The 13648-nt window shown below is 38.2% G+C and overlaps 1 protein-coding gene across 19 annotated transcripts in view; it reads left to right on the top strand.

The window, feature by feature from the left end:
- stxbp5l (syntaxin binding protein 5L) overlaps window positions 1-13648 on the top strand; it is a 141595-nt gene that overhangs the window by 53928 nt on the left and 74019 nt on the right. For all 19 annotated transcript variants that reach the window (XM_084362016.1, XM_084362018.1, XM_084362015.1 and 16 more), the window contains exon 3: window positions 11964-12045. In XM_084362016.1, coding sequence (XP_084218142.1) covers window positions 11964-12045 — 82 coding nt within the window. The remainder of the gene's footprint in view (window positions 1-11963; window positions 12046-13648) is intronic.

The following is a 13648-nucleotide window of genomic DNA, read 5'->3' as shown; positions in this document are numbered from 1 at the left end:
AAGCATATTTGTAAATATATGTTTGCCTGGCACATACAGTGTGTGGGAGCAATGGTGGCTTTTTTTGCCTTGAGCCTGAAAGCTGATATAATGTACTATATATAGCCAGAAAACATACTTAAACATGGTTTTTAGTTTAAACGGGTTAGCTGGAAGAAAAGGCTCACCACAGAAAACACCACCTAAAAAAGTCAACCAGAAATGGCGATTGACTAACACAAGGAAATAACGACACAGCCGATAAAATCCACCCGTCACTTCAAATGGGTAGCTAGATAGTTGCTGGCTATAAAGAATGACCTGCACTTAGCTACTTTTGTCTAAATAGACAGTTAGAGAAGACCAAATATTTTACGCAATTTTTTCACATGCTGAATATGCGCTAACATGACATCTACATTTGTAAATACATGTATTTTATTTTATGTGTGTGGGTTTGTAAGTCAAGTCATCACCTGCATGTAAGAGACCAAGGCCAATAGAATTTTTACGAGGCTGCAGGTGGACCTGTCAGCTAACTCACTTGGTAAGGAAACATTATAAAACACAAATTTACAAAGCTGTATAAAGTATGTACCAACACAAACAGGCAGCTGGCCACCCACACAAACATACACATAGACACACACACTGCACACACCTTTTAATGTACCCACTCCTCTGTGAGATGTTTATACTCAAATCTAAATTGCCCAGCTGTGTCCCCACTGCTCCACCAGCATTATTAAACACAAACAAAACAGTTATTATACACCCCCTTCACACACACACACACACACACACACACACACACACACACACTCACACACTCACACACACACAAAGAGGCAGAGAATCAGTAATAGAGGCAGGACCAGAGTAATTCATACGAGATGAAGGAGAGATTGTGAGTGTGGATGGGGGAGATGAAGAGAGTATGAGTGGATAGCAGGTCAATTAGATTGAGAAACCAGGTGTCACATTGGGATCAATTCATATGGAGACCACTGTGGTGTAATCGTCAGGCATTTTAATGGCTCTAATGGAGATGAAGTTAAAAGTCAGCATTTTGAACAGCAGCACAGCCCAAGATATTAAAACCACTGTGTGTACAAAAACATAGTAGTAGCATCTGAAATGTCATCGAGGGGTTTCGGGAGTGTTTTGTAAACTGGATTTAGGTCAACTGTCAGCTTCCATCTTCAACACAGAAAATCCATCCATGCGTCTGAAACTCCATACCAACATACTATTTAGTATGCTAAACAGTACGTGAGATTTTTTTGTTTTTTGTACATCCAAAACCTTAGTGTGTCAAATACATACCATTTCCAGCTAAATATTATGGCATACAAGCACTTGACAATATGCTAGTGTAAATAGCACTGTATACTATACGGTACTATTGGGACAATGACAACAACAACATAACAGACAATGGCAATGTCTAAAACTGCTTCACAAGTATAAGGTCTCACTGTAATATGTTGTTGAGCAGTACGTCAAAAAAGATACACACTGCTGTTTATTCACACAAAAGTATGTTGAGCAGTAGGACTGGGTATCAAACTTCAATTGTTACGCCGTGTGGTGCTTGGTAGGACCCAAAAGCGGACAACGAGGCAGGAGTACGAGTGCAGGAAGATTTATTGATACTTCACAAGGAATATGCAGGAGAAGGTGGAGAGAAACTCCGGCTGGAGAGTCCGTTGCAGAGGAGGGAGGTGTTGGAGGAGAGGTTGCTTACTGTGGCGCTGGTGGATAGTGTAGCGTGTGGCGGCTCAGGTAAGCTCAGGGCGAGGGTGTTGGCTGCAAAGGTGCTGAGAGCTGGGTTGCTGTATGCGGAGCCACTGGTAGCTGGGAACGCAGGTGGAGGTAGAACAAACGACAATTAGATCTCAAAGAGAAAACACAAAAACACTGACAAGAAGCTTTGTGAAGCGACTTAGCTGGAGCCATATACACGTCGAACTGACGAAATCATCTGGCTGCAGGTGGCCTGGAGACCAGGGCTTTTCAGCAGGCGCTGAATGCCAACCTGCTGCAGGTGTGTGTGTGTCAGCAACTCCGGTGAAGGGAAAAGCAAGCACAACAGACAGAAAAAAAACACCAAAACACAAAAATCCACCACAGAACTTGACAGGCTGTAACAGCAATACTTTTATGGTACAGAACGAATTGCCTAGATACTATGGAGTATCCAAAAATGTCCTGTCATTCAATACCAAATTTAAAATCTAAGGAGTTAACCTCATCAGTGTCAGCGAGACAGTGAGCATGCAGCATGCTTGTTTTGCCAAGATTTAATGGTGCAGGTGATTAGCTGTCTCTTGGCTTGCAGGAAAAATGATAGGTTACGCCCAGAAGGGCTCACCAAGTGTATGTGAAGTGTAATATTTTGTGGAAATGGATTTCATAAAATTTAATAGAGAAAACATATTTTTTGAGGACCTGGTATTGAAGTCAAGAAATTGGTACTGGTATCTATGTATTTTTAATGATGCCCAGCCCTATGAGCAGAAGTACACATATTGAGCATTTAGGTCATTGTGTGCAATTTTTTATACAGTACATGTTTGGTAGAGGCAAGTCCAGCAAGAGGCCATCACAGCAGTGCTGATAAGCTGAGAATGCTGATAGAACAAACATGCAATCTTTTATTGTAGGTCTGTAATGAAATATAAGTCCTCAAATTGCCAAAACCACAGTCTGAAAAAGAAGTCCAGGCTCCTGCACCTGTTAGAAGAGCTGCAGCTTAATGCACTACCAACTTTGACTTCACCATTCAGTTGTGATCGTAGGCGGTAATGGCCAAATGAATGTGAATTATTTTTGTTGATAAGGTTAAGAGTGGACTCAAACACCATATTACCTGAGTGTTGCTGTAATTTCACAAATAACACTGATTTGAAAAGCAAAACAAGTTAAATTGAGTATTTTCTCTCCATAGTTGCTTCCTGAACACATCAAAATGCAAAAAATTCCAAGCTAAAGTAGCATCAAGACTCAACTGGTGGTATCTCCTCGCTTATTGCCATATTAATAAACTCATCACATATCTTAAAATGTATATGACTCACCTCTAAAAAGAAATTCCAATCCAACAGCCCACAACTCTGCTCAAGTCAACCATACAAAACATAAAAATATTGCATGTGTTGCCGTTACACACTCCAGTTATGTGATGTGGTGACAGTAGACAGAAATACAGAGATTAGACAGCGAGCGACTGTGACTGAAAAAACTGAGGCGGATATCAGAGTTCAGGAAAAGTTAATCCAGTTTAACACTGAAACCAGGCTCATGTTGTTGATAAACAAACGTTTGAGGGATTTGCAAAACACAATTATAAAGATGAATTATGCAATTATCACATGTTGGGAGTTAATTCCCAAACTCAGCGACCTGTAGGATTAACAATGTCTCCACCATAGTGTGGCAATCATCACATTATCTAATCTTTGAGTTTACTTCAAACAAGATTGTGATTGCCAGTCTGTGAACCCTACCCCTCCACCAAACACACCAAAATCAACAATTTATTTGAAAACAGTGGGAAGATGCTGGCGTTTAGTTGTTATTTATTGCAGGTAAATCAGACTTTCTGCACAAAGTAAATTTACAAGGAAGAAAACGCAGTAATCCAAGTCTGACAAAATAATGGAAGTTGGCTATTACAATCACAGTCACTGAGCTATTCAGTCGGATTCACATCTCAGCCCGTTTCTTTCTTGGAAGCAGTTTTTTTTCCCCCATCTGTTGTTTGACATAAGAAAAATCTGAGGATAAAGTATAGTTTTAAGGGGAAAAACTGTAAATGTGATGCTGCATACTAACAACAAAGTGGTGATTATAACTGAGAAAAGGTTGTATTTATTTTCTGTGCTAGCAAAGACGAGATCAGATGTTTAGCCTGTGGAGAGTGTTGTAGCTGTTCATGGTGAAAGTGATTTTCAACACATAAATTCAAAAATGTAAAAGGTCAAGAAATGGATTTGATTTTTGGTTGCTCATTAGTCCAGAGGGAGACGACGTTGCTGAAGGAGATTTACCATATAACCTTCACAGAAAACACACCATTATACTGTATGCTACTGACTGGCACACCATGTATCCAACCAAGCAGTAGAGTTTTATGTTTGAAGTCAATTCAACCTCAAGTTGTGCCAGGGTTTTCTAGAATCATACAAATTTAATGTATAAACTAGGCATAACAGCCAATGCAGCACTAACCACACATACACATTGACACACAAATATAATATAACAAATATACCGAAAGAAACATACATTTACCTTCTTAAACAAACTGTGCACATGGGAGATGTTCACCATGTGCTCCATGTGTTATCACACAAATGAGAGTGTTAAATGAGGCAGAAAACACTTTGCTAGCCATCATATCACACCACATATCCATAAGGTGTTTTGAATAAAAAAATTAAAATATATTTATATGCCCTGCATTCCTCACTTACATTCGAATCATATGGTAGGAACATATGGACGTAGCTAATTTTAGCCCTGATATAAGTATCTACACTGTTATGGATGCTGTAATTATCAGGCATTCTCACGTCCTTGCTCTGTCAAATCCTGCATCCACTTTGTTAATAAAACAAGGCAGATAATGGGTGTGGGGTTGACAGAGCAGGATGAAAATACCAGGTGACTGCAGCGCGGTCTGTCACAGTCAGATTCAGCTGTCAGGGACTGAGAGGAAACCAGACACGGCAGACCACATGTGACTGGCTACATGTTTCAGCCTTAAGGATAAAGCCTTTTGGTCTTTAGTAAAATGTGGGATGTTAGTCTAAACTCTGGTTTCAAGCTTGATACTGAGTACACTTAGTGAGTAAACACTTTTTCCAACTACTATTTCCTTTATGTGTCCCATGTCATCCGCATGTTGTTGAATTATTAAATTGATTCTGTTTTTGCCACAACAGTAATTAAATATTACATAAAGGAGGTGCTGAAGGCTTGTTTTTTCATCCACTTAGTCATCATTGTCCACGTCATCACATATTTTTAGCTTTTAAATGCTTGACAAGGACTTGAGTGGAGCTTGTGGGCTGTAATGTGTATTCAGTTTTGTGTAGTTAAGTTTGAGAGAACTTCATGAGTTTAATATATTAAAAGGGCAAAGATTTGATTTTAAAATCACAGCAATCCTTTGCAGATTTAATCAGCTGTAGCTAGCTTACTAATGAAGCAAACCTTAGATTGATAGGTGGGTTTTAAATGCTGTCTCCAGCTGACTTTTAAATTTTTTCAAGCTGACATTTTGCTTTAAACTAGAACCCCTTAAAATAACCGTGAATAGGCAGCTACATGCAAAATATTGTGCTAAAAAACTGAGCCGGGAACATGTAAACTGAAAACTAAATTTGCTGCTCACTATTAAATTAACAAGAGTGGGTCTGTTATAGAGCAGGAAAGTGGTGAATGAAAGAGTCATTTGTTAGAGTTTGAAACATGTACAGTTTGTCAGGATTGTAAATATCATCTTAACCAACTGTAGGAAGGATGCTTTTTTTTATGTCACTTGACAGGCAACCATAGGGGTTGATGTCAGTCAAACAAGTTCAAATGTGAGAACAAACAATGGTTGAAGGAGAACAAAGAGTCAAAGTATGTGTATGCCCGTTGATGATTTGTCTTTATAAGTTGCCAGTTGTGTATCAGCTTGAAGTAGGAAACTCCTTTATAATAAGTTCCTCATGCTTTGTTATGGCGTTTGTTCATCAAACACCATGTAGATGAAAGCCTTGCAAATGTTGACTTACTGCTGAAAGTAGCTGATTGGCCTCTCCTTATTTGATGCTGCCTAAAATGTTGTTTACATAAATAATTAAGGCACAAGTAATTTTCGTCCACTGCGAGGCAATTAAAATGCTCTCCTCCCTGTCCCTTCCTCTGTTGTCTTTGCTTGTCATCGATGCAGAGCAATCAAAAACGTTTGTCACTGTTTCTTGAAACGGACTTACTGTATCTGTTGTTTTCCCCGCTGAGATAAATACACGCTCATGATTGGAGCCCATTGTGTGCAGCTCTAGATTCATTTTGCAACTAATTTGGTTGTTTATCCACAGCAGGGTAAGTTGGTGATAATTTATCAAAAATTGTAGCTGTTAGCCCTGTTGTTTTACCAATGCAACTACGCAGGTGTTGTTATCTTAAAACCACACGTGCAAACAATGCCTTCATGACCTTATTGCACCTTAATAAAGCAGATTTGTGCCTTATTTCCTTCATCACTCTTAAAGGTATAAAGTGTTGTTAAGCGTGAAAGAGTTTGTCCATTAAGATCATTCAAAGCTACATTTAATGTGACTACAATTTTGGATAAATGCATCTTGAATCCACTTTTATGCAACTTTTTAATTTCATTTTAGCTGATCATTGCAACACTGAATAAAAATGAAATACACACAGGAAAAACAATCATAGACTACAGCACATAAAACAGAACGTTTAGCCAGCTGTCTCAAATAACGAGTTGTTTTTTTGTTGGTTAATGAATGCTGTAACTGATTTTCCTCAAGCTATGAAGCAGAAAATAACCTCAGATTTAAAAGTGCTGGTTTTGACTGTGTCCTCCACAAAGATGTGGATACAAGAAGGATATAGATGCTGAACTAATTGATTCACAGTACTGAATATGACTGATCTTCACATCACTGAGTTATTAAACATTTCCCTTTGACAGTAAATGCTTTCCCATCTTGTCTTTTCTTACCATTTTAGTTACACTACCAAGTCTCATAATTAAGAAACTGCATGAATATTACAACAATATTACTTTTAAGATGTTTTGTGCGAAAAAAGTTGCTCAGTTGTTTCCCCTTTTCACCCCAGAGGCAAATATGGATGCCACAAATTGACGGATTGAAGCTGTACCATGCATTTTTCCTTCCTCCTACTGTACAAAAATGAACCCAAAATATCCAAGAATCGAACGCTGCCATTATGCATAGTTTTTAGTTTGACCCATGTCCCATCTGCTAACATGGAGGGGTCAGGATTTATGACCTTTTCTGCAGCTACCAGTGGGCGATTGGGTTGTTTTGGCTTCACTTACAGAGAGCTGTCATGTCCTCCATCTTTATATACAGCCAATGGTGCAACAAAAACATGTGTTTCAATTTAAATTCATGACATTTGTTAGCTGTCACTTGGTTGGTTTTCACTGAAAAAATCTTCAAATACATCAGGCCAGGTTCAGCAGTTTCTCATTGGCATTCTCTCCTGTCAGCTGGCAGTAATACAGTGATTGTCTCCTGTGTGGATGTGGGCGACTTCACCTTCACATCAGCTTTGTGTTTTGACAGCGTCTTATGTGTTTTAATGCAGTCCCGAGTGTGATGTGAATTTGAATAGGGTGTATACAAAGACTTGCCTGTCAGGGAGAGAATGATCCAGACTGACAGAGAGATGATTTACTGTAAGTCTGTCGCCAATACTCCCTTTCAAATCAGCCCTTGAATCACACACACACACACACACACACTCCCGCACACTCTTACTTGAGTGACTTGACCTAGAGACAGTCATTGTATTTTAATAAATTCTGGCCACTTCTAAAGATCTGTTGCTCTTCGCCTTCAATGGACAATCAGTGTTTTTGCCCTCCTTGAGAACATATGGATTTGTCCACAGCAAGATAATACAATTTACAATACAGTATATGTTTTCAGAAAGAAATGTGCACATACACACTGTACATTTTATACACACATTGTTCTAGACCAAGGCTTGTGTGATATTTAATTTTTTTTTTCAATATTAAACAAAGAAGCACTTCACAGAGAGGATCAACAAAACAGGGAAAAGAATACAAAACCATAGCCAGTAATATTTTAATCTGATAAAATACAAAGAAGAATAGACACTATAAGACAAAAATCTAGATTAATTAAACAAAGAGAAAATAAAAATCTTTATTCTTAATGCTCAACCCAAATTCCTGCCACACTGAAGAACTTTTTTTTGGCAACCAAAGTTTGAGCCCGAATCTGTCTGATCTGACAACATTATGTAGAATTACATGTGATTGTTTAGCATCTTTGAAATTATTCTGATAGTAGAGGTGAAAACTGGTCAATGCAGAAAGCTACACCAGTGTTGGCTTGTGTATCAAACCCGTTATAGCATCAGCTGTGCCATACCTAACTCAGTTTGTCGATACTGACACTTTGTAACGCACTCAGGGCAGCCACCTCTGACTTGTTTTTATTTAAGTCTTTTGTACTGGAAGTCACCCGCTGTGTGGGTATTCAAGGTAAAATACATATAGACTGCCTGACTAAGCGGACCTGCCTGTTCCCTGTGCTCAGTGTATTGCCACAGGTCAAAAAACGGATTTTTCTTTCCATTTGGTGGCTCAGCGTGGGTGCATGAGCACAAAAGGCCGCTCTGCTCTGAGTAAGCTTAAGTATTTGGTTTTCGACTTTTTTCTTTTATTTTCCACTCACTGATGTAGTTCAGTAGCTTTGGATAAGAGTGAGTGAAAAAAGAGTTGACAGATAGAGAGACAGAAGTGAAATCAATTGTAAAATTCCTTTTTGACAGGTTTTTTAAAGAAACAGTGTTGTTTTGTGCATGTGTTACTTTCATGGACTGTGGTTTTAGCGTGCGTTAATGCAATTTTTCTTTTTTTACTGGAATTGAAAGTGTTTTTTTAACAACCTAATGTTAGCATGTGAATTAATCTCAATATTAATAGATACTCCACTGGCTGAAGTGAAAACAACAATAGTCAGTGTATCACTGTAGCATAGCTGATGTATGCAATGTGGTGAACTGAAAAGTATTTTAGTTATTTTTTTCCTCCATATCAGTGGATGGACCAGACAAAATGTCTATGCACACCACAAGACATAGAGATCTAAACAACATTTGTGTGTGTAGTAACTGTATTTATTACATTTAACACAACCACCAAGGGGTTTTCAAGCTAACTTTGACCATTATTCAGTCATTGTGATGTTCCTAATTACATGGGAAATTCTTGCCGTTACCATGTTAAACTTTAATGCTAAAATATCAAACTGTGTGGTACTGGGCACTCATTCAAACTTGCTTCTCCTGGGTAAAGAACATATTTTGAGAGTATAAATTACATAGTCTAATATTATTTATTTATTACAAAATACACACTAATTTTGTGTATTTTAAGATTAGTGAATTAGTAAGCTTGTAAAGCTATATGACAATGATTTTTATATCATGCAATATATTGTACATATAGAAGCTATAACCATATACAATCTTAGTTCTCCAAATACTAAAAAAAAGCATCCTAAAAATGTTGCATGAATGTTTATTTAGGCGCATTTTTACAAAAGTTAAGAATTACTTTGAAAACTTTCCCAGGGTCATAAGCAGCATTTTGAACCACAAACTATCTGAGTCTTTCCTCCCTAGTGCACCTGAGATCTGCTGCCCGGTTCAACAGTTCACCATATCAGAGTCCGTGGCTGCTGCTGCCGTCGTTGTGATAAGTCAGTCTAGCACGACTGTCTGGATGTTTCTGCCCTGTTGGTTTCCAAGTACATGGTGAAACTGAAATGTGAGGTGCTCACTCTGCATATCGTCAATCTGTTGGATTTCTGATTGAGTTCTCAAGCATATCTGTTGTATGTAACGCATTACTGAACACAGCTAGCATTGTTTGTGTGGAATCCAAGCTTTGAATTCCTTTATTATTTTCTAGTTCTGCTTTTCTAATCAATGAGTTGTACTTAATTTGACTATCTTTTCAGATTTTAAACAAATCACTGTCTACTTTTTGTTGTCTGTCAAATGATTTGCAACTAGATATGCGATATGTGTGTACACACAAATATATAGAGGAACCCGAAAACAAATTTATATGAGAATATGTTTCTTTCATACATCTGTGTCCTTAACTCAAAACATTAGGAAAGCAGCTACCTCTCCCTCCTCTCTTGGCCCGGTTCCTTTGCAGCGGGTTATTCCTTTGTTCTTTTTCTAATCATATTGTGTTTCATTAAAACTAAGCATGCGCTTTGTTCTCGCCAACAAATTTTCTGCACTGTCAGATAACTGAAAAAAAAAACGTGATAACTCTTATACAATCACTTTGCCTAGAGCTGTTTTCAAGGTGTGGGAAGCCGTTGATGCCTAGTGAGGTCGACACAAATCCCTGGAGGGAGAAAGGGATTGAGTGGGGTCATCCTAAATCTGTATTGTAACACTAATACATTTGGTATGCACCTGCAATCACAACAAAGCATAAAAACTGCCTAGTCCATGAAGTGACGGATAATTAAAAGTTGTATAGGAAAGTATAAATCAGTTCCTCTCATTCTTGAAGACAAAAAAAAGTTATCACCATGCTATATGAAAACTGCTTTAGTAATGAATAATAGTGGTTTATACGAACAAATTAATTTTACAAATGCTGCTTTGATAATAAAATGTGTAAGTTACATTACTTACTTTTAAACTCTTCAAGTTGTAATGCGCTTTACAAGAATAACCAATTCTATACATTGACGTTGAAACAATTTACTCAGTTTTCATTCATACTGACTGCCGTAACATCACGACTGAAACGTCTAAATTACCTGGTTTATGATGCTAATGAATACTGAGGCATAACAGGGCCATTTTGTTTATTGCAGGACTGATTACATGTGCATCTGTGTTGTATCTCAAGCAATGTTGGCAACGTTATGAAACCTATAGTGATTAAATAGCTGCTCCTGTACCAGATCCAACTGGCTCTGTTTTCATGTTGTGTCATTTCCCCCTCCTGCTGATTTCCACCTGCTTTGAAGGATGTGCTCGGGGATTTTACTTCCTCCGATAACCCTCTTTTTTTAACCAGTTTGCATGTAAATGTTTTTGTTGATCTCGTGTACACATTCAGTAAATACAGTGATCATAAGCAGGGGTATGATGTTAGGATGTGTTGTTCACTAGATTTTGGGAAATCACTTACAAACATTGAGATAGTACAGTAATGGACAGTAACACTCCATTTTGCCACCAATCACAAATACCAGTTCAGTGTTTTACTTTTGATATTGACGTGCCCTCAGAAGGCTTCCAGTAGCCTAAGGGTGTGTTAGTTGGATAGCACAACCAAGCTGGAGGTATCCAGGAGGAGGTACACGTGGAGGTACACAATGAAAATCTGGCACGGAAATCTTCTCTGATGTAGGACTGTGTGTATTGAGTGCTGTTTGTTGGTCCTTGGTCCTTGTTGGTCTTACCATTTATTAATGATGGTTATAAATGAATATGTATTTATTTATATATAAATTAGCTTTACTTACAGTACTTACTTGCCCTCTAGAAAATTTTTCGGAGCCTCTCAGCAACTTTGTGCATTTACAAATTAATGTATCCACCCTTCAACCGATCAGGTGTGCTTTTTGATGATGTACTTCCTGTTTTTGACAGCACTGGTGAAATATACAACCAGGCACACAGTGGTTTTGCTCCTCACCTTGCTTGCTTGCATGGATGCTTTGCTTTGAACTTGACTTCCCTGAGGTGGGAGGAGAAGCACAGTAGGGGGCGTGTCAGCAATCATCAAGCATCACAACAGACTTTTTTAAAATTCAGTCATCCTTTATAACCGGATTTGACAATACACTACCTGCCTGCTTATACCAGGCCAGTGGCAGAAGTCGCTTGCAGCGCTTTGTGCTGTTTCCGCTTCTGTGCAATCACAGTTGGTGCAGGTACATCTTACAAAATAGAACCTACAAAGTAATATGAAAGACTATAGCAAAGATTCAAACACAGCAACTACAGTAGGTGAAAAAACTAATTCTATGCCCTCTGGCTCTTCACCCTTTCTCTGACTCCAACTTCAAGTGTTAAGCTGGATGTTTCTTTTTATGTCTTTCCCACCGCAATATGTACATACACAACATGTGCCTGTATTGTGATGATTTACCTGTAGTTCCCTTCCATATATTTCCTTGACTTTATGGTGTCATCAGACTGGGACGACCAGGGGTGGATTGCTACTGTCAGCATGAGAGCGGAGCAGCTGTTCTTCAGCTGCAGTTCCTCATCAATGAGGTAAGTCAAACTCCACTACAATGGTTTTCTAAAGCTCCTCTGGTCACACTTAAGGTCACCATCATAGCTATGTTAGAAGCAACCTGTCCACTCTAAAAATTCAAATGTCTTCTCACTGTGGGCTCTAATGTCTTCTGTTTGAGATGCCCCGGTGGAGCTTTTTAAATTTACCTCTTTATTGGAAGGAAGAACTGTGTTACCCACTGTGTTCCTGTTTATTATCTTCTGGGTAAGCGTGGAGTTGAATTTATTGACTTTCATAACCTTTCTTAGCCTCAGGTGTGCATGAACTACAGGCGATGAACTTCTTTTTAAAATACAAAATTGTGCAATTATCTGTAATCTTGTGGGCATCGACCATGAGAAGAAGGTCATTATCGGTTATTGTTATCAGCTGAAATAAATCCATATCATGCATCCCTATTTTATTGGGGTATTTAACGCCATTTGTTGATAATAATATACAGAATTTGTTTTAAATAGCTGACTTTTTCTACTTATTTCTTTTGACCAAATGGGAAGATACACACCATCTTGTATATGGTTGATGGGACCCTTATGATGTTAACATTAGCTGCATGTTCCAACGGACACTAAGGACACGCTAGTACAAAATGCAGTGTGAAGCATATAGCCCTGGGCTTAAGAGTAAACTCGTAGCTGAGGGTCAACTCCTGGGCAATGTTTTGGGCTAAGGGGGGGAGCCCTGAGCTGAGAATTTGCATTGTGTCAAGCCCTTCAGTTGCTAGAAAGGAGAGATGAAGATCAGAAAACTTTCATTTTGAGAACGAGCACCTTGGGTTGTTTCATGTGATTGCACGAATGATGAATTCAATTTCACACTGTTGTTAGTTGTTTTCGACTGTGCATGGTTTTGTGTTCAAATTCAATCAATGTGTAATTTTACTTAGATCGATTTTTTTCCTGTTGATAAGAAGAAAATTACATTGACAGATTTGGATATAGAATTTTTCTTTCTTTTTTCCAGCAAAAGAAACAACTTTGTTTAAGTATCCTCTTGACTTCTGCTCTACTATCCAGTCTTACAGAGTTATTTTCTAAATGATTTATTGATTTTCAGTTGTTCCTATGCTGGTGCTCCTGATTTTTTTGATATTGAACAACAGGAGCCTATCATGAACTGTTCAAGATATAATATCTAACATGTCTAGGTTATATATGTTGTTGGGCTCTGTTCTTACATTTTCCAAAATGTTTCAGAGAAGTCTTTCATTTTTTATTAAAGGCAACGATGCATTACATTCGGTCACTTGTCAATGGCATCATATCCCCTCTTTATCCCCTCTAATTACAATAATTTCTGGGGAAACACCAGATGCTACGTCAAAGACTGATGAAAGGAACATACTAGCTAGCTTGCCACTCTATTGTTTACTATTGTTTGTGCATTTGTGATGGAGCACTATTATTCTGTTATCTGCAGTGACGTTTTTTTAACAATGGTAACCACAATTCCCATTATCCTATGCTACTTCACAACGTCATCAAACTCCGTCTTTTGTTGTTGTTTTGATTGAGTGAACACTAGCAGCAGAAATTACATACTGCCTACCTCTCTGCCTTTAAAACCATTTTTCCCTCA

The sequence above is a fragment of the Pagrus pagrus genome (assembly GCF_965226575.1).
Source record: "Pagrus pagrus genome assembly, chromosome: 9".
Classification (NCBI taxonomy): Eukaryota; Metazoa; Chordata; class Actinopteri; order Spariformes; family Sparidae; genus Pagrus; species Pagrus pagrus.
Note: the sequence above shows the minus strand (reverse complement) of the source record. Positions and strands in the feature narration are given on the sequence as shown.